The following is a 19,153-nucleotide window of genomic DNA, read 5'->3' on the forward strand; positions in this document are numbered from 1 at the left end:
CTTATCAAATGCTTTATTTTACAACACATCTTTACTGTGATATATAATCTTATTCATTCAAACGTGGCTAAATCATCAAAGGCAGTATCAATATTAAAAGGCAGCATAGCAATTGACCTGAGATAACCATATCAAAAAAAGAAACCTTTGGACAGGATTTGAAGTACAATATGAGTCCAAAGGCCTAACCTCATAAAAAAAATAATAAAAAATCATTTTATTGAATCATTTGACATATCTTGCAATATGATGGTGTACATGATCATAACCCTCTAAACCAGAAGTCACCCACCCTGCTCCTGGAGAGCTACTGCCCTGCATGTTTTAGGTGTCGCCCCACTCTCACACACCTGAGTCTAATAATTGTCTCGTTATCAAGCCCTTTACAAGATTCAGCTGCTTGATAGCGTACTAATAATTAGAATCAGGTGTGTTAGAGTAAGGAGATACCTAAAACATGCAGGGCAGTAGTTCTTCAGGAGCAGAGTTGGTGACCACTGCTCTAAATGCTGCCTCTTTTGTGATCCTGGTAGAGAATACCAAAAGCCTCTAAGATTTATTTATGAATACACTGGTCCACTACTTTGGTCCAAACTTAAATCTCTAATAAACACATCCAAATATGGTCCTCTGAGGATTAAGCCCACAGACTTTGGTATTTCACTGACTTTTCATCTAGTGCCACCATGAGGTTGACACTTATGGTTCAGAGGGAAATGTCTCAAGAACTACTCAACAGTCCGTGTCCTCAGTGATAGCTTCAGAGATGTGTACATTGTGAAAAAAAAGACAAATATTTCATGATCCACATTTGGCAGCGGTGTTTGTTGGAATGACAGATTTTTAGAGAGGTTGCAGAGATCATCGTCTTTTGGACTTCCATGCAATGACAGCATGTAACAAGGAAAATGAAATCTCTTTAGGCGGACCTCACAAAAGTACTCAGTGATGGTGTTGTTGAATTGTCCATATTGTATCCTTCGTCAGGACTGTAAGCGTTTTTTAGCCATGTAAGAAGTGCTGACTTGGTTCATTATGACAAGGGCGCCGAGAGCAGGGCAGAGTGCTGACAGGTACCAGATGTATTCACTGACAGACGCAGTGAACCAGGCCGAGCAGAGGCCGAGAAGCAGGCTAGCGCTGCCAAGCACGAAGGTGACAAGTCCTGACGCTGCATGGTAGCGTTTGAGTTTGGCTAGGGACCAGCCTTTGGCTAGAGAGTGGTAAATGAGGGGCATAGCTGCCAAAGACTGCAAGCCCACGGCACACACTGTGACTAGGCCCAGCAAACCGTGCCATGAGGTGAAGTGAGGTTTACCATTTAGGTGTTTGTTGTAGGAGATGGCTGCCAGGCCCAGCACCGCACAGCACACACACAGACACTGCAGCAACCAGTGAACACGACCTTTGGTCTTGTGTGAAAACTTTTTGATGGGTGAACCATGGGGAGAGAAGAGGAGTATGGCTTCTGTCATGAAGAAGGAGAACTGGTGGGACAGAGAAGAATGTATCAGAGACAAAATAAATGATCATTCTCATTATCGATTAATCTGTGTTTATTTCATAAAATGTCTGAAAATAGTGAGAGAAAAAAGTCTCCATCACTGTTTCCCAAAGGGCAAATTGATATATTCAAATAACACATTTGAGAGGCTGGAACCAGTAAAGACATTTTTGCTGATGACTTAAAAGGTTAACATTTTGTCAAAATAGTTGCTAACATGCTATTTTTATTGACCAATTGATTACCTGACTAGTTGTTTCAACTAGCCCTGGGCAAGATGGACAAAATCAAATATCACTATATTTTTTTTTACCTCAATAATGATATTGTGACAATGTTGTAGGGATGACTATTGGTGCTTTTTCAAAATATTTACACAATGAGATTTTTTGATAAATTTGGATGTAATGACTGAGTGGGTAAAAATAAATAAAATAGAACAGTGTGCTTAGTTCAGAAAATGAAATCTCTTAACTGTAATGCAGTCTTTAAAGCCAGGCATAAAATAATAATAATTATAACAATAACACATTACTGATGCCATACAACAATATTAAGATATTCAAAATCTAAGAGGATATCAAGTCTCACATCACATGAGTGAAAAGATGCAACTTACAGCCATTGTCATGAAGAAAGGATGCCAGGAAAACCAACCTGAAATAACACACACACAGATAAAATAAAATGAACAGATGTGCAGAGAAAGACACTGACAGGAAAGCCTCTGAACATCAGCAGTACTCACTTGTACCCGGTCGAGAAAGGACCGCGATGAACACTGTGAAGACCCCGCAGATCAAGTGGGCCAGCACTGCGGAAGCTGTCCTGGTGTAGCCATATACCCGAGGCTCGGACTCGGTCTCTCTATAATGAGCCATGGTTCATAAGTAAAAGTGTTTGACTGCTCTTACTTTGACCCAGGCTGCTCACCCTGATGCGACCTGAAGTGACCTGGCAGTTTCAAACAGAAGCGGAACAGAATGGAAAGTTTAACCGTGGAGCTTAATTTAAAGCCGGAAGACTAGCCTTAAACAGAAGATAACTTACCACAACAGTGTCATAACAGTAACAGAAACTGTAACTACGAATTATTTACACGTTGTTTCACAACTTGCGGTGCTGTATATATGCTACACGTCGTTAAATACTGAATCACTGTCTGCCGGGCGATATTGCTTCCTAGGACGGCGAAGTCATACCCCGCCCTCCTATGCCTCTGATTGGCTTACCCTGATGCTAACCTTAACCAATAACTCTCCTCCTTCCTACATTTACCCAACCTAACCCACGAACCCCTCTGACCATAGATATATTTACGCACAATGTATATATGTCTATGTTTCTAACAACACCTGTGCCAAATATGACTCTATAATGCATAGAGACCCTTCAATGTTGTGGGCTGCAGTCAGGAGCTTCTTACCCAGAGGGATAGATAGAACATTTCCTATCTATCCCTCTGTTCTCACCTAACCAACACATGAGTTCTAGCCAATCAGAGGCGGGGAGGGCGGCCATGACTTCGTCATCCTAGGAAAAATTATATGGCCTCCGGTGGTTAAAAATACAAAACAACTTCCTCTTTTTTTCAGAATAAAACATTTTTTTTACCACTATTGAAGAAACATGAAAAAACAATGTGTTTTTCTAGCTATTTAGAGCTAAAACTATTATTTTTGTTAGTTATGTTTTGAAGCAAAACTGCTTTTCTCTGTCTTATATGAATATTTATAAGTTTAACTGTTAGATGACAAAACAAGAAATTTAAAGATGTCTTATTAGACTGGGAAACTGTAATTGACTTTCTCCAATATTTTATAACATTTTATAGATCAAATAAACAATCAGTGAGTCAAAAATAATTTTCGTCAGACTGATTGTTAATGACAACAATAATTTGTTGCAACCCTGGTCATATTATTCCAAGTTACTGAATTGACAAGTCCTCTTGACATGTAAATAGACATTTTACATTGGATGTAGGCCTACACCCAAAGCTGGATCAACACAAAGGTGGTCCTTGACCGTCAGAGGCTCCTAAGGTTAAAAGATTTATTGTGTCAATTGGTTTGGGGTAAGCTGATTAAAGTAATTGCAACTTTGCTTGACAATAGGATAACTGATAAAGAGCTTAAAGCAGATCCTGAATTATTAACAGCCTTGTCTACCTTTGTCAAAAAATGCATGTGATATATTCCTCAACTGTTCTTTAAATTATTCCTAAATTATTTTGTATTTTTGTGTTTTGGGAGTTTAAATGAATACTTTAATGATGTCTTTATGCGAAGCATTAGCTGTGTGTTGCTCCAGAATAACGTCCAAGTCGCATTAAATGCGACCTGACTGTTCAGATTGCGGTCGCATTAAAAAAAATCCGATATGTATCCGATTCAGTACCACATTTGAAAGTGGCCTGAATCGGAATTGAGCATAAGGCCTGCAGTGTGAACGTGTGCAGTTTCTCTTAACCATTTCTGCCAATTTGACGCTTTTATTCTGAAGTCGGGATACCCGGAAGTCTTTGGTTGTTTTATCCAATTTCATTCAACCAAGCTGACGTGGAGGCCCTCCAGAAAAAATCCCTTAAATGCTCATAGTTCAGTCATGATGGGCTGCAGGTACAAATAGTAAGGAAGGGTTCAGGAAAACTCGTTTAAAATTTAGCAGGATGTAAAAACTGCTACTACTTCTACAACAACAACAACTAGGCTAGTACTACTACTACCATTAATAATAATGATGATGATGATGATGTTGGAGCCAGGTGGTGTTAAAATCACATAGGTCTACCGTGCAGGAAAATGGTGCATGTTGTTGGTTAAGTTAACCCTTAAATACATGTCTACATGTCTAAGACTAATAACACCCATTCCACATCCAACATTCAATGGACACTAGATGGTCAGCTGATCACTGGTTATTGTGCTCCAATTACTCTAATAAGCTTGTGACTCTGCAGGGCCTCCACACAGCTCAACAAAACAACAGCATGCTAATTCAGGACATCTCTGTCTGTCTGTCTGTCTGTCTGTCTGTCTCTTTTCCACACACATTATAATGTAAACATGTACAGTAATTCCCCCCCGAACAGAACACCACAGAGTCTCTTCAGAAGTGTTCTAAAAAATAAAAAAATAAAAAATAATAGAGTTGGCAGGTTTTCAGACTGCTGTATTTAGATTTGTTTTTTTATTTATTAATTTCCCCCAATGCTCCCAGTGGGTTCATATGGGGGGTTACAGTCAGCTAAAGCTAGCTGCTTGTATTGTCCAGATGGTGGCACCACTATAAAACATCAGCTTTTTGGAAAGCAGTAATAGTTTAGTTGTAATACTTTGAGTCCTGCCATGAAACTTGGGACAGCCTGTACATCAAAGATTTACTCTATGCCTTTTAAAATGTTTTCTGTTTTCAAAACCAACTGGTGCAGTGCACATTAACTTCACTTTGTGAATTATGCACACATTCTATTACATTAATGCGTGCATGTTTTTGGTATTTCAGTAATAGACTGAGTATGCAGATCATGTACTTAAGGAAAAGTACCAATACAAAAATGTAAGTAGATTACAAGTCTTAATTATCAGCAAAAGTTCTCATTTTGCAGAAAAAATGCAATTTTGAAAGTGACATTTTACTATTAATATACACAGTATGTTAGATTGATATTGATGCATCAATGCATATGTGGCAATTTGTTGCTGGTGAAGGTAGAGCTTGTGTTAACAATTTAATTCTCCAATAATACATTGTATTCTGAAAGTTGATAATGTTTTTTTAAAATCTTAACTGCTGACTAAGAAATGGAACAAAATGTTAGTATTTCCACTGGGATGAAATGTAATTTAAATATAAAATGCCATTAAATTGATATAATACAAGCATGTCAAAAGTGTTTTAGGACCACCACTGGTATTACCAATACCGGTATTAAGCAGTAAAACCAAAATCAGTAGTATTATAATGTGAAATAAAAATTGTGCCATGACCCACATTTACTTATATCTTTGTCCTTCATACGCTCCCCCTGCCACTGTTAGATCATTCTCTTTCTACAAATCCTCAAAGGATAAGTGAACCCGTTGATGAAATGAGAGAGAGAGAAGTACTTATAATGAAAGCTCACAGTTTTCCAACATTTGAGTCTGGCTTGAGACAGATAATAAGAGGCAATAAGAGCCATTCATCTTTCCTCCATATTTGAGCCTGGAGGCTTTTTCCTCAATGAGTGATCTCCAAATGGCCCTTAATTAAACATTTAACTCATCATCACTTCATTCCAAACTGAGACACCCACCATTTGAGAAAAATGACTTCTGTGTGTCTCAGAGTGATCAGGAGTATCCATAGGAAATTCTGAATCAGAATAATCTCTATTTGCCAAGTATGTTTGCAAACATGTCCAACTGTGTGGCTTTCAATGTATTCACACAACACAACACCACGATCTTCAAAAAGATACACAAGGAATGTCTATAAACAGTTGAGGGAGTTTCTGTGAGCTGATTAAATCCCTTATTGAGACAATTCTGAAATTTTACAGACCATGGAAGATACTTAAAAGATACTATAAAATATTTATTTATGATATTCATTGCAATTTCTGTCAGGTTAGAAGCTGAGATAACACTAAAAGATTAAACTTTTTATTTTTACTCACTTGTGTCCAGGGAAATGTGTCTTGTGGGCAGGTGAAACAAAGCTAACATAGGCTGGAACATTACATGCATATAACAGGCCTGTACTAAAACGCATAAAAGATACAATAAATGAATGTTATATGCTAATGAAGGCTATCTCATTTCCAGTTGCCATGGTAAAACAGTGGGCTGCATGATCACTTGAGGTCATTAAACACCACTCCATCACTGCACACATGTATTTCTGATGCGTGTGAGAGCAGTGGGGGGGATTTCTCTTTTAGGATGGTTACAGAGGGATTAAACATAATCCCACACTCACAATGTGCATGCGCAAACTCAAGTGCGTGCGTCGGGCGAGGGACGGTTTGGTGTTTAACGCAACGACAAACTGCTTGCAAATCTCCCACAGGATAAGTGACGATGATGAATTAAACGAGGTAAGGTCATTTTTTAAAATGGTTTGTCTGTCAGCAAATCCAAAGACTAGTTCGGAGGTCACTGTCACTTTAGTTTTTCGTCCCATTTCAGACTGCAGGATTAAACCGGGCTGTCCCGTTACAGACTGAGCTGCGTTTGCATCAAATGACAAATGAAAGAATGATCTAAACTTTTCTCCTAGATATGTCTTGTTATACATGGGGGAAAAAACAGAAAACTCTATGCATGGATGACACAATGTGTTCTTGTTGCCTTGTGGTGTGAATAATGCGCCGTGTGGTGACCCACTTGGCAAATAGAGCCCGGGTTGTTCATATTCAAGTCACAATGCAGCTCCACAGGGAAACTAATGCAACTACATTTAAGATGCACCTGTGAACATTTTACACATCCACTTCTCACTGACACTCCAGAGTAACACAGTCGGTTCATTCTGGATACAAGTTTTGTTAATTTTTTTAATGTAATGAGCTCTAGTTTTTTTTACTCAATTTAAAGTAGCAGCACAACTATACATGCAGAGAAACTCCCATAATGAAGGAATCAGACTTAAAAATGTGTTAAAAATCTTCCCTAATGAAACCATGTATCATCAACATGTAACAAAAGTTCTCATTATTCAGTAAAATGGCCAGGGTTAGTGTTATATGATTATATATATCTTATTCATTGATTTTTACTGATGTATTCACGTACAAGAAGCTTTTAATGGGTTGTGATGGACCATATATTTACTACATCCTCAACAATGCATATTTTTCTATATAGTGTTCATTTGTTTTGTATGTAATATCTGCATTAGAATCTGATTCAGTAACTTGTTACTGGGTAGTTGTTGTTGTTTTTTTTTTATTTAACCTTTTTTAAACTGGTAAGTCTCATTGAGGTCAGAAACCTCTTTTGCCCTGGAAACCTGGCCAAGACAGTAGCATTAAAAGTTGCAGACAAAACAATACTAACACTTTATAAATATACTAAAAGTAGGCTAAAGGTTGGTGTAGAACATATTTACAAATAGTTTTTAAATTCAGAGATGTAGTATATCAGATTTATTGAAATCCATGCTGAATTTCTGTCTGTGCATTTTGTGATATATGATAAGAACTGCAAGATGAACAAGACAATGGTATTCTGCAGCATTTTATCATCAGCATTTTCTAAAAGTACTCATTATTCAGTAAAATCAACACTGTCAATATAATTCTATATTTTGTTAATTAACTAACCATTCTGGACAAACTACCATCATACCTATGCATATGTATTTTATAGCATATATCTATCTATCTATCTATCTATCTATCTATCTATCTATCTATCTATCTATCTATCTATCTATCTATCTATCTATCTATCTATACCAAGTACTCTATCTACATATGGACATATGGCAATATTAATTAATAGTGAGAATATTTAATGAATAGTGAAAAGTATGATGTCTCCATCTGCAGTGCAGTGAAGTAGAAGTAACATAAAATTGAAAGTACAAGTATGTCATGTACTTGAATAAATGTACTAACACTTCAACACTGTCTGTCACCACCTATAGCTTTTATAGTTAAACATTTTAAAATGTCAGATCAAGGCTGCTGGTTTTATTTCAGTTGTGTTGAAATTAATGATAAGGAATTTATGGGAACAGTATTTTGAAGAAAACATACTGTTTTTTTCACTATGACACACAGTAAAACAGTGAGTTGCCAGGATTCCACAGGATTATACTGGTCATCTTGTCCCACATTTTAATATAATCGTATGAATCCTGGCATCAGATAACAGAGATTAATCTTTTGTTTTTGCATTTGTCAAGCCCATAACATAATATTACATAGACATTGATTTTCTATGTATGACCTGTGTATGATCTCAAACAATGACTGTGTTTCAGCTCCTAAGAACTCGAGGGCCGCCTGCACAATAGGGGAAGCTGGAAGTGGACCAAGTCACAAAAATATTCACAGTGTGCTCATCAAGGCGTGCACACTAATGCTGTCTCCTCTCAGGACTGCATGTACACCCATACTAGCTCATGGACAACAAGTGCTCACATGACATGTCAGTGTCTGTATCGAGAACAGGATGCCTAAATGTGAGCTGATCGAGCTGAAGGACCTCAGTGTAAATGATCCCATCGAGCTGGCTGCTCCTGCGGCCCGTGCAGCTCCTCCGTCACCTTTAAACCCAGGTCAACACTGCTACTTCCACGTTGTCCGTCTGGTTGGAGACAGTGTCAGCATCGAAGTACCTGGTTGTCAAGCAGGAGAGACTGGTGTGGGTCATGACTTCCAGCCCTACAGTTTCACTCATCTCACCTGGTGTGACCTGTGTGGAGAATTCATCTGGGGTCTTTATAAGCAGAGTTTACGCTGTGCCAGTGAGTACACACAGCACGTGAACATGTTTGAATAATTTAAGGGATGAGTCTGGTCATATTCTATATTTTTCTTATTGTAAAAAAATCCCATGAAATGACCAAAATCAGCAATTGATAAAACAATTGATCCTACTTATCAACATGCTACTAATGTGCTACAGTGTTCCATTGTTTTCTATAAAAAAATATTTAAAATACATCAGTGGCCCACACTGTTGTACTGGGTGAAATGTTCATTCATTACAGGAAACAGAAACTGTAGTTTATGTTATTGGCATGACCATACAGAGGTACAGTATTGTCAAAAGCACATTGTACAAGGTAGTACAAACAGGTAAAAGTACAGATTCTAACATACAAATAAAAATACAAGGGGTTAACAAAAACAAGACTCATTAGAGCACCAAATCTGCAGCTCAAAATAATCCCCAGGAAATAAACAGTTTACTCCTGTTTGAGTATAATTTGCTAAAAACTACAGTGCCTACCTGTTATTACCATTATTTTGCAAGTAAGTATATGTATAAGTTCCTGACCTATTTTTAAAAGACAGCCCATTTTAAATTGCTTTGAGTGCTGAGTGCCTAATTAATGAGAGACAGACTGACACACTGTTTGTTTTGTTCTTTTCATGGGATTCATTGACTCACTGATTCATTGAAGAAAAATAACACCAGCCTTATCCTGTGAGTGTAAATGATTAACATGTTTTTCACTGTAGTCTGTGACCCAAAAAGCAAAGACAGGCAACTAGACCCTAAATTTGCATCGCACAAGACAGGATGACATACAGTGTGAAAAAAATGTGAGTCTTGTAAATAAAACTGGCATTATACATGACTGAAATCAGCTCTGTAACCCTATAGTAAGAAAGTCATGCACATTCACAGCTCACAAAGTTGTGATAAAGTCGTCACTTTCCAGATTCCGACTTCAGGATGTTCATGTTATTTTTTTCAGATCGTAAGAAACTTTATCACAGAGCTTGTCCCGGTCTGTAGGAAGGTCTGGCAAGCTTCATGTTTCTCTGTATGTTGGTACATCAAGGGCCTGGGAATACCCATGTATCAGTGTCATTGTAATCCAGACATATAGGGTCTGTGGTATGTTGAAATGAACTGCTGTAGCAGTCAGAAACACACAGCTGACTACTGAGATTAAATATCCAACATGAACTACATACACTTTTTTGGTATGTTGTTTACTTAATGCATTTCAGTTTGTGTATTTTGGTGGGAATGTTTTTTTTTTTCAGAACAGGGACAGTACATTGAACAAAATCAAGACTGTAGATCAAAATCAACACTACACAACAAATGTTGACTACTGGCCAAATTATTACTGAGAATGCAGAATTTTCACCCTCTAATAATCGCCCTCTAATCTCTCTCACTCTTTTTGTCTATCAGACTGCAGTTATACGTGCCACTACCGCTGCCGACCATTCATCCAGCTGGACTGCTGCACAGATGGAAGTTCGTTAACAGACCGGGTAGATTTCTCTGTCGACTCAATCGAGACAGACACAAATGTGGTGAGGAGCAAAGTCAAAACCAAATGAAAATTACAATAATTGATAGTGCAATTGAGATTAAAGCTGTGCTGTCTTCCTGGGTTTTTTTTTTAATCACAGAGAATAAACGATCCAATCCTACCTCTATTCTTATTATGTAAAGTAGATGGAGGCTGCCAGACTGTCCAGAGCTGTCCGTTCAGTGTCAGTGTGCCATATGTCGTCAAAGACACTGGTTTTCATCACCCCTTTATTGTCAAGCCTTTTATACAGCAAAGTCATTTAGGAGAGAGCTGAGAGGAGGGGATGATTTAACAACTTCACAATTAAACAGCTGCCCTTATTTCAGAAATACAACCAATTCTGACACCTAGTGAGGTCCCTGCACCACCACACATTTCATTGATTTGCAACACACATATTATTGATATGCTATGATAGTACACCACCAATTTAATTTTGATAAACTACTAATGAAAAACAACATACATAGATAGATATAAATATACACTCTCTGGCCACTTTTTTAGGTACAATCTAATGCAATCCAATAAAACAGCTCTGCCATAAATTCACATTTATGAAGCTTATACATTCACAGTTTTTGTTGAGACTGTCTGAAAAGTGATAATTCTACTTTATTTATATTATTGAGGTCAAAGTGGGTTGTGGTGTACTAGGGTGCATTATAGTGTTAATATTTTCCCCCTCATATATATTAATGGAGTAGACAAAATATTAGGAACACCCTTCAATATAATGCACCTCAAGAGTATAATAGTACATACAGTCTATCCTGGCTTTTGAGTGTAAATGCTCACATATTTGGGTATGTTTTAGCCTTCAGGAAAGCTGCAGCAACAGTAAATTCATCAAAAAATAATGAAGTGGTGGAGATGGACAAAATAAATTATTTCATACTAATTTCAGTAAGATCTGGGTTAAATAAGAGTAAAAAGATCCTTTAAATTAGTCCACGACAAACACTTTTACACTGTTCTCAGACACATCAACAGCAGCATCAGGAGAAAATTATTCTGGATGATCACAATGGGAGAGGTCCCTTAGACATCTTTGTGAGGTTTTATGGTCTGGGAGGAGCAAATGGAAATGCTGAGGTCAAAAGAGCTGGTAGTAGAGATCTCCCCAGACAGAAGAGAGAATACAAAGCTATTCCTCACATACAACTCTACAGATCATTCCTAGATGGTGGCAATGAGAGAAATCTGAGAGGGTTTGCATTAAAGCTGCCGCTCACCTGAACCTTGGAGATGACTTGGGGAAATACAGAAAGCAGCTTGTTCTTCAGTCAGGATGACAGCGACTCAGAGCTGGAAGTGTATTTTACTGCCTGTACATCTTTTTTTCACAAGGTCAAAAGGCCAACGGTAAGGCTACGACATGTGTAGTTCATCAGTTCTGGTCAAGAAACTGTTTTCATCTTCTGTTGGGTGAATAATTGTCTTTGTCTTGATTTTATTGCTACAGACAAACTGTTTCAATTGATTTTACGCTTATTTCTGTTCATCATTTCTGTCAATTTCTCTTCAACCTCAAAGCGTGAAGTCATGAAGACAGGCTTTCTGATGACATCATGTGGCCTATTTGCAGTACTGTACCTGCTCTTTTTCTTCTCAGGATGAACAGGTCGATTTGAGTAAACAGGAGTTGAGTCTTGGTGAGATTCAACTGAAGGTTCAAGAGTATAATGCTCAGGTCAACAGCAGTCTCTACATGGTGGTTGTGAGTGACTAATAAACCTTTTTATTTCACACATGCAAAGCTAGCAGACCATGATGTTGATGTTGTGTAAAATTATTTCACTCCCATTCTCATGCTATAAATCAATCTACCTTGCAGAATAAAGACGGGTCCTACACTGGTTTCATCAAGGTCCACTTTCAGTTAGTTCGCCCCATCTCCCTACCTCCTCCTCCTCCTCCTCAGAGCCTGGAGGAAGATCAGGACAGAAAATTAACCCCGACAAGGCGACGCACATCTTTCTACCTCCCCAAAGACACTGCAAAGCACCTGCACATAAGCTCCCAAACACGGGTACGTGAAGTAATCGAGGCATTGCTCAACAAGTTTACCCTGGTGGACAACCCAGCCAAGTTTTCTCTGTTCGAGCGAACTGAAAAACAAAATCAAGGTCAGAATCCTCTATACTGTGTAGTTACTTGAAAATAGAGCAGTACTTCCAAGTATCATATCCTGAAGTACTGATTTTTTGTGTCTTTGTTTGTTTGTTTGTTTTACTCAGTGTGCATGCGGAAACTGTCTGATGATGAGTGTCCCCTCTACCTGCGCTTGTGTGCTGGTCCAAGTGAAAAAGTCTTGAATCTGGTCTTGAAGGAGAATGAGACAGGGGAGGTGAATGTAAGTTTTCAATTGAGCATGAAGTCATAAGATAAACATGTCAATATATACCAAAAAAAAGTACTGTACATACAACTGTTTGAATTAAATTGCTTTCCTCCACAGTGGGATGCATTTAGCTTTCCTGAGTTGTGCAACTTTCTGCGAATCCTGCAGCGTGAGGAGGAAGAGCATGTGCGGCAGATAGTGAAGCGATATGCTCTTGCTAGAGACATGATGAAAAAGGCTGTGTCAAAGACTACTACTCCTGGTTGACCTTGTTTAAAACCAGAGACATTCATCCGATCCTCATACCTTCTACACCGACTATCAGTGAGAAGGTTTATAGCCATGTGAAAGGGAAGGAAAGAGCTTAGAAAGGTTGTTAAAGAAGCAGGGATGCTGGTGTTGATGTGAACTACGTAAAAGATTAGGCTACTTTATGTGTAACAAGTGCCAGTATTGTGAACTGAGCTGGGAAAATAAATTCTAGAATGTTTTGGACTTAATTGCATGCAGTTATCTTTTTTAAAAGATGCTGCTTTGATTAGATCATTTATATTGGTTCAAAAAACACATTCTGTTCATTTATCGTGTGATATTTAGTTTCATTTTTAAATTTCGGCACTTTAATGAACCTGTGAAATCAAGTTGGGCAAGTAAAACATTGTGTTCGTATTCTAATTATCTAATAAACTGATGATAATAATGGATCATTTGATGTCATTTTTATGGTGATGGTGATGTGATGTTTTCTCACCTTCTAGTGTGGTGATATAAAGCAGATATGGGCCAAAAGTAAATGGACACCCAAAAATTATACCCACATTATTCAAAATCATGGACACTTATTTATATGCTATTATAACAGCATGATTTCTACAAGATTTTGGAACCTGGCAGCCAAGATTTGGTCCCTGCAGTTATATGTGTTAATTTAAATTGATTGCAAAGGTGTTGAAAGAGGTAAGAGGTCAGGGTTTGTGCAGATCCCCTCGGGTTCTTCCACACTATGCTCAGAAACCTATTTTTAAGGACCCAATTTTGTGCACAAGGGCTTTGTCACATTGAAGCAGGATAAATTATTTCCCAAACTTTTGTAATGCAATAAAGCTCGAAGCACCCTATTGCTTAAAATATCATTACATATTGCAGCATTAAAGCATGGGTTCACATTTTTACAAATATATCTTATAACAGTAGTCTGGTGCCCAAATGAACATTGGAGAAGGTTATCTTGCCATAGTCTTCCTGTTCATACTGACCATTAGAAGATCCCTTCATGATGCACTTACAATGTAAGTGATAGGGGACAAACTTCATAAGATTCAGCTGTCCCATTAATTAAATCTAGTAGATGCCTTTCAATGTTAGAGTATTAAGAGATCACCAAAAAGTGTGAAACCTTAAAAAAACACTGTGCTCTCTGAAACATTAATGAAGAGTTATTCACCCATTTATTAATTACCATTAAGATATGTATAGATGCAAAAAAAAAAAAAAAACTTTTCTTTACAACAAAAATACATTACATACACAAAGTTCCTCACATAAAAGAAACATAAAATAAGCATTGAGCCATGTTAAAAAAAACAGACAGAGGAAAGAAATAAAAACATGAATGTAATATAAGATGGAATAATTTTGAAGAATTTGGCTAAAAATTGAATAAAAACAATATATAAAATCAAGTAAAAATGCAACTATTAAAAGTGAGGTATTGACTAGGGATCGACTGATACTAACCCTAATATTGATATATTAAACGTAAACGCACATTTTTTTTGCAATGATCCATCAAATGTAGGTTATCAAACCAATATATGTAATGATGGTATGATATTTTACAGCTTAACAATAAACTTTAAGATAAGATAACATATTCCTTTATTAGTCCCACAATGAGGAAAATTTGCATTATTACAGCAGCAGTTGACAGGAAAATAGAATGGAAGAGCAGCAATAAGAAAAATAATTAAGAACAATAATAATAAGTATAAAAACAGTAAGAACAATAATAGTAAAAATATACAATACAAATAATAATCGCAATACTATTTCATTATCTACATTTACATTTTAAGAGTAATGGTAGGCCTACTGATATATCAGAAGTGATATTCTTATTACACAGATTAAAGTGAGTAAAATATATTGTATTGTATTATATAAAATGAAATCAGTACATTGAAACAGTAAACTTCACTGGGAATTTAATTAGCTATGGATACATTTAAAAAATCAAATCAAATCACCACATATGCTATTGTACAAAATATTCACTGATACAGATATATCTGTGATAGGTCAATTTCTGCTAACCAATACATCGGTCAGGCAATAGTAGTGACTGAAAGAAAAGCTAATTAAAAGCTAATGTGAAGAGATAAGTTTGTTTAAAATATTATGACATATTCTTCACAGTTTCTTGTTAAGGGGACAAGCAGTGAGTTTGCAGTACCGTTCTGCGCCAAAAGCTGATCCACTTTCACACTCCTGTCCATGTGGTGGCGCCACCTCCAACCAGACTGCAGAGAAACACAGAGAGGAAGAACGTCTAGCATTACTTAGCATAAACAGCTAGCTGGACGTGTGTGTGAGTGTTTTCAGGCGTTTGCCTGTACAGATTTAGCAAGCCAAAATCATCAAAGCCTATTTTAATACCCGTGAACAGATCAAAATCCACTATCGGTATGTTTTCAGCTGAGCTGAATGGCTCAGTTCAGTCACTTATTAAACCAGCTATCGTTAGCTTTTGACAGCGTTATTTTAGAAAGCACATTTAGACGCTGTGATCTGAGCAAATGCTAGTAAGAGCCGTGTCTTTACTTAATACTAATGTTTGTAGCTGGGATATGAAGTGATGTGCATGTGTCTGTAACTAATTCGGGTAATTTTAAGACTCATTTCTCGACGATTTTTTAGTAGCTATAGTAGCTAGCCAAGTTAGCTTCCCCCTGTCCAGATAACCTTAGCAATGTCCCACAGCTCCCCAGACAAGCTAATTAACCTTATTCAGGGCTGTCTTAATTTCAAATACCAATTAAACGTGATTTTAGATCGAGGTGTTGAGGTTTGAGACGCTGACAGGGTCGTGTTAACATAATATTGGATTGCCTGGTTGCAATGTCACGTATGTTAGCTTAACTGGCCGTCTAACATGCTATAAATGTTACGTTTACCGTAGCTAAGTTTCATATTCAGGAGCGTAAGTTTGCTAACAAAAAAACCTTTTCTCATTTTTCCATTAAAAATAAGTCCAGTTTTTACGGATCAGTAAAACTGGCTGTAAAAACTTGCATTTAATGCCTTTATTTGACTGTGGTCTCTTGTTTGTGTACTTATCTTTATGCACTAGTTTTATTCTTTATTATTCTTTTATTTTTATTAATTTTTTCTTCCATTTCTTACATGTTGTTTGTGACCCCTACCCCCTGGCATTTTGTTCCCAAGAGTGTACCTCATGTCCATCCATGTACTTCATAAAGTTTTAGAGGGGATGGGGTTGCACATGCACAGGTATTGCAACATAGTGGAGCCCATTTGCTTACTTTTTTATATTTAGGTTGGAGTTATATATAGTCTGTGGTATCACTTTTCTTGTCAAAAGCAAAGTGTGAATTCAGGATCAGCGATAAACATGCAACAAAGTTAGTTTGCTTGTGTGCTAATGTATTGCGTAAAATTACTAAACTCTCCTCCTTTTAATGTGTCAGTTTTCCTAGGTGTCATATCCTGAATGGTTGCATTCATCTAGTCCAGTAACACTGTAGCACTTCTGGAAGTCTTGTGACCCGAGAAAATAATGTGCTGCAGCTGAAGATGGGTGGTAGCGGCTCCAAATCCAAAGGATTTTGGCCTTTTTCTGGCTCAGGTAGTGTGGACGATCCAACCAAAGATGGAAATGAGCAGCCACTGACGAGAGTTCGAAGTTACCCAGGTGCAACACCTTTTGTGTTTGCTAGACGAAGGTAAATACTGTTACTGTTCTTAAGACATTGTGTTGTATCAGACTTAGAATGATATACAGTGGATGACAAAATATACATGCAGCACATGCTCCAAATCTGCAAAATTGAGCTAAATTGTGGGTATTTTAACAGATGTATGAGTGAGCTAACACGACAGGACCAAGCTAGATAATGCACATAACATTGTATGACATGTTGTTTTATCTAAAAGATATAAAAAGTGGCCGTTGTGAGGTTTACCTATGTTTGCACATAAAACATTCACACAGTTACATCTTCACATTCAGCTGGTGCTCTTCACTCTAGCCATAAATTCATGTCATTCTGACCCATCCACTGACTGATGACATGTTTTTGTGTGATTTCTCAGATCCAGTGATATGTTTATTCAGCCAGTCTCCACCATGTTTTCATTATCCTGTTTTTTTATTGTTGACTTAAGTGGACAAAAACAAACAGTAGTCTTCTGCTGCTGTAGCTGATCTGCAGGGGTCTTAACTAACCCTCTTACACCACTGTTGTATTGAGTATTTATTTGCATACTTGTGACTGAGCTTTTCACTTACCGTACTTCCTTGACTTTTCAAAAACTGGACATCTTACCTATAAAACAGCTGACCCGTGTTTTGATTTCTCATACCATTTTAGATAAACTACACATAGTAATGCACAACATTTCTAGGAGAATGATGGAGCATAAGCACACTAAACAGCTGGTTGCTATGCTATGGGGAGGCATGACATCCTAAAAAATACATTTTTAATTATGTTTTTTGTACAAAATTAATGGTTTATGTTTTCTAGATTGCATGATCATAAATTAGTGATTTAAAAAAACAAATTACCTGTGATTTTAGTATCTACATAATTTGCAATTGTTAGGATGGATACAGAAAAAAAAATTAAATGAAATTATTGTGTATGTACAGATAATTTAATTTTGCCTCTCTGCTGCAGCTCTATGTACTTTGACGAAGACGGTGACTTGGCCCACGAGTTCTATGAGGAAACAATTGTGACAAAAAATGGACGTAAAAAAGCAAAGCTGAAGAGGATTCAAAAGAATTTAACACCTCAGGTGAGGAAATCATAATCCTAAACTAGGACTTTGCTTGCCAAAGCTACTTGTCTGTATTGTCAGTTGAAACAATTACATCTGTTTTGTGTCTTTCCAGGGAATTATAAAGCTGGACCACCCTTGTATCCACGTAGATTTCCCAGTTGTCCTCTGTGAAGCCTGATGATGCCTGAGCAGTGTTTCAGACTTGCCATTGTGTCAACTCCGTCCTGTGGTTTCCCCTACAGCTGGATTCCAGAACCACCTTTTAAAATAACATGATCTCTTGATATATACAATGCCCTTATGTGGACAGGCTGATGCAATGTGTGCCGAGCCTCTGCATGTGATCTGTTTTTGGCTTGTGTGCAGTTAGACACAGTATAGTCACCTATGGGGGTCTAGAAGGGTGCCAAGTTGGCAAACATACTCAGTTTACAGATCATGGTTTGTGTGCATGTAAGCGTGTATGTGTGTGCAGACATGGGATGAAATGTGGCAGAGTCCTGAATTTATTGCTGCAGATAATTTTCTGGTATGATCCATAGGACTCTAGGAGTTTAAGGAGATTGTAACCAGCTCTCCCCCCCCCCCCCCTGTCACAGTCATATCTAGAGCGGGAACGTTTTTTGACACCATCATGACTTGATTTATTATGCATGGAAAAGGATCTTCTTATTGGTAATAGCCTAGGGAGTTGACAATCAGTGGCCTACAAAATAAAAAGTGGATAATGTCATATTATAATGTCGGATGGACTGGCTTCGATGACCACGGTGTGACCAGACCTCAGAGCCACACATGTACACAGCAGCAGTGAGTCTTATAAGAGATCCTGTTGTTTCTGTTGCTGCTTTGGCATACTATGTTTCACTTTTAATTTATTATAACTGTTTTTTAATTACAATTTGAAATGCTGAACTGTGTCATGGTCGTCTTTTATATTAATCCACCATAACTGAGCAGTAAAGTGCATTTACTCCACAAGTCGCCCACATCAATGAGGAAAGAAAATCCATGTATGCATTTTATAATAATTGCTTAGAAAATGGCATGTGTAAAATAGACACTAGTCTCACTGTAGTCATGTTGTGGATATATTTTCTGAAAATTTGGGTAAATTTACATTGTACAACTGAAAAAATACAAAGAAATTACTTCAGTCACTCAACAGCTTTTTCAACAGATTTTTAAGAGTTTATGATCTCCAGATCATATATGACTACTTGTTAATGCAGTAACACACGTAATAATTGTTTGCTTTGGGTGGGTCACGGACCACTGATCTC

At 37.4% G+C, this 19,153-nt stretch overlaps 3 protein-coding genes across 5 annotated transcripts; 2 read left to right on the plus strand and 1 right to left on the minus strand.

Moving 5' to 3' along the window:
- On the minus strand, nucleotides 1-2,665 carry LOC128355589 (transmembrane reductase CYB561D2). Of its 2 annotated transcripts, XM_053315895.1 has the most exons (4): nucleotides 2,555-2,665; nucleotides 2,253-2,458; nucleotides 2,124-2,161; nucleotides 1-1,487 (listed from the first exon to the last, which is right to left on the minus strand). In XM_053315895.1, exons 2-4 carry the CDS (start codon nucleotides 2,383-2,385, stop codon nucleotides 984-986), a joined length of 675 nt encoding a protein of 224 aa, XP_053171870.1. In that variant the 5' UTR covers nucleotides 2,386-2,458; nucleotides 2,555-2,665; the 3' UTR covers nucleotides 1-983. The 2 variants fall into 2 exon arrangements, with proteins under 2 accessions (XP_053171870.1, XP_053171869.1); XM_053315894.1 differs by lacking the exon at nucleotides 2,555-2,665 and having other exon boundaries at nucleotides 2,253-2,525.
- Nucleotides 2,666-8,520: 5,855 nt separating this feature from the next.
- rassf1 (Ras association domain family member 1) lies at nucleotides 8,521-13,335 on the plus strand. The gene is made up of 6 exons (XM_053316161.1): nucleotides 8,521-8,965; nucleotides 10,375-10,499; nucleotides 12,117-12,221; nucleotides 12,339-12,630; nucleotides 12,742-12,857; nucleotides 12,963-13,335. The coding sequence occupies exons 1-6, from the start codon at nucleotides 8,671-8,673 to the stop codon at nucleotides 13,110-13,112; spliced, it is 1,083 nt and encodes a 360-aa protein (XP_053172136.1). The 5' UTR covers nucleotides 8,521-8,670; the 3' UTR covers nucleotides 13,113-13,335.
- Nucleotides 13,336-15,386: 2,051 nt separating this feature from the next.
- On the plus strand, nucleotides 15,387-18,785 carry tusc2b (tumor suppressor 2, mitochondrial calcium regulator b). Of its 2 annotated transcripts, none has more exons than XM_053315773.1 (4): nucleotides 15,387-15,432; nucleotides 16,553-16,807; nucleotides 17,765-17,885; nucleotides 17,983-18,785. In XM_053315773.1, the coding sequence occupies exons 2-4, from the start codon at nucleotides 16,659-16,661 to the stop codon at nucleotides 18,046-18,048; spliced, it is 336 nt and encodes a 111-aa protein (XP_053171748.1). In that variant the 5' UTR covers nucleotides 15,387-15,432; nucleotides 16,553-16,658; the 3' UTR covers nucleotides 18,049-18,785. The 2 variants fall into 2 exon arrangements, with proteins under 2 accessions (XP_053171748.1, XP_053171746.1); XM_053315771.1 differs by having other exon boundaries at nucleotides 15,391-15,527.
- Nucleotides 18,786-19,153: the final 368 nt, after the last annotated feature.

This window comes from Scomber japonicus, chromosome 3 (genome assembly GCF_027409825.1).
Source record: "Scomber japonicus isolate fScoJap1 chromosome 3, fScoJap1.pri, whole genome shotgun sequence".
Classification (NCBI taxonomy): Eukaryota; Metazoa; Chordata; class Actinopteri; order Scombriformes; family Scombridae; genus Scomber; species Scomber japonicus.

Excerpts from the sequence above, each read along its gene's own strand:
- LOC128355589 (XM_053315895.1), bottom strand. The coding sequence starts at position 2,385 with ATGGCTCATTATAGAGAGACCGAGTCCGAGCCTCGGGTATATGGCTAC. Across the intron at positions 2,162-2,252 it reads CCTTTCTCGACCGGGTACAA|GTTGGTTTTCCTGGCATCCT; the intron begins GTGAGTACTGCT and ends GTGTTATTTCAG. Across the intron at positions 1,488-2,123 it reads CTTTCTTCATGACAATGGCT|TTCTCCTTCTTCATGACAGA; the intron begins GTAAGTTGCATC and ends CTGTCCCACCAG.
- rassf1 (XM_053316161.1), top strand. The coding sequence starts at position 8,671 with ATGCCTAAATGTGAGCTGATCGAGCTGAAGGACCTCAGTGTAAATGAT. Across the intron at positions 10,500-12,116 it reads TCGAGACAGACACAAATGTG|GATGAACAGGTCGATTTGAG; the intron begins GTGAGGAGCAAA and ends TTTTCTTCTCAG. Across the intron at positions 12,858-12,962 it reads ATGAGACAGGGGAGGTGAAT|TGGGATGCATTTAGCTTTCC; the intron begins GTAAGTTTTCAA and ends TTTCCTCCACAG.
- tusc2b (XM_053315773.1), top strand. The coding sequence starts at position 16,659 with ATGGGTGGTAGCGGCTCCAAATCCAAAGGATTTTGGCCTTTTTCTGGC. Across the intron at positions 16,808-17,764 it reads TTTGTGTTTGCTAGACGAAG|CTCTATGTACTTTGACGAAG; the intron begins GTAAATACTGTT and ends TCTCTGCTGCAG. Across the intron at positions 17,886-17,982 it reads AAAAGAATTTAACACCTCAG|GGAATTATAAAGCTGGACCA; the intron begins GTGAGGAAATCA and ends GTGTCTTTCCAG.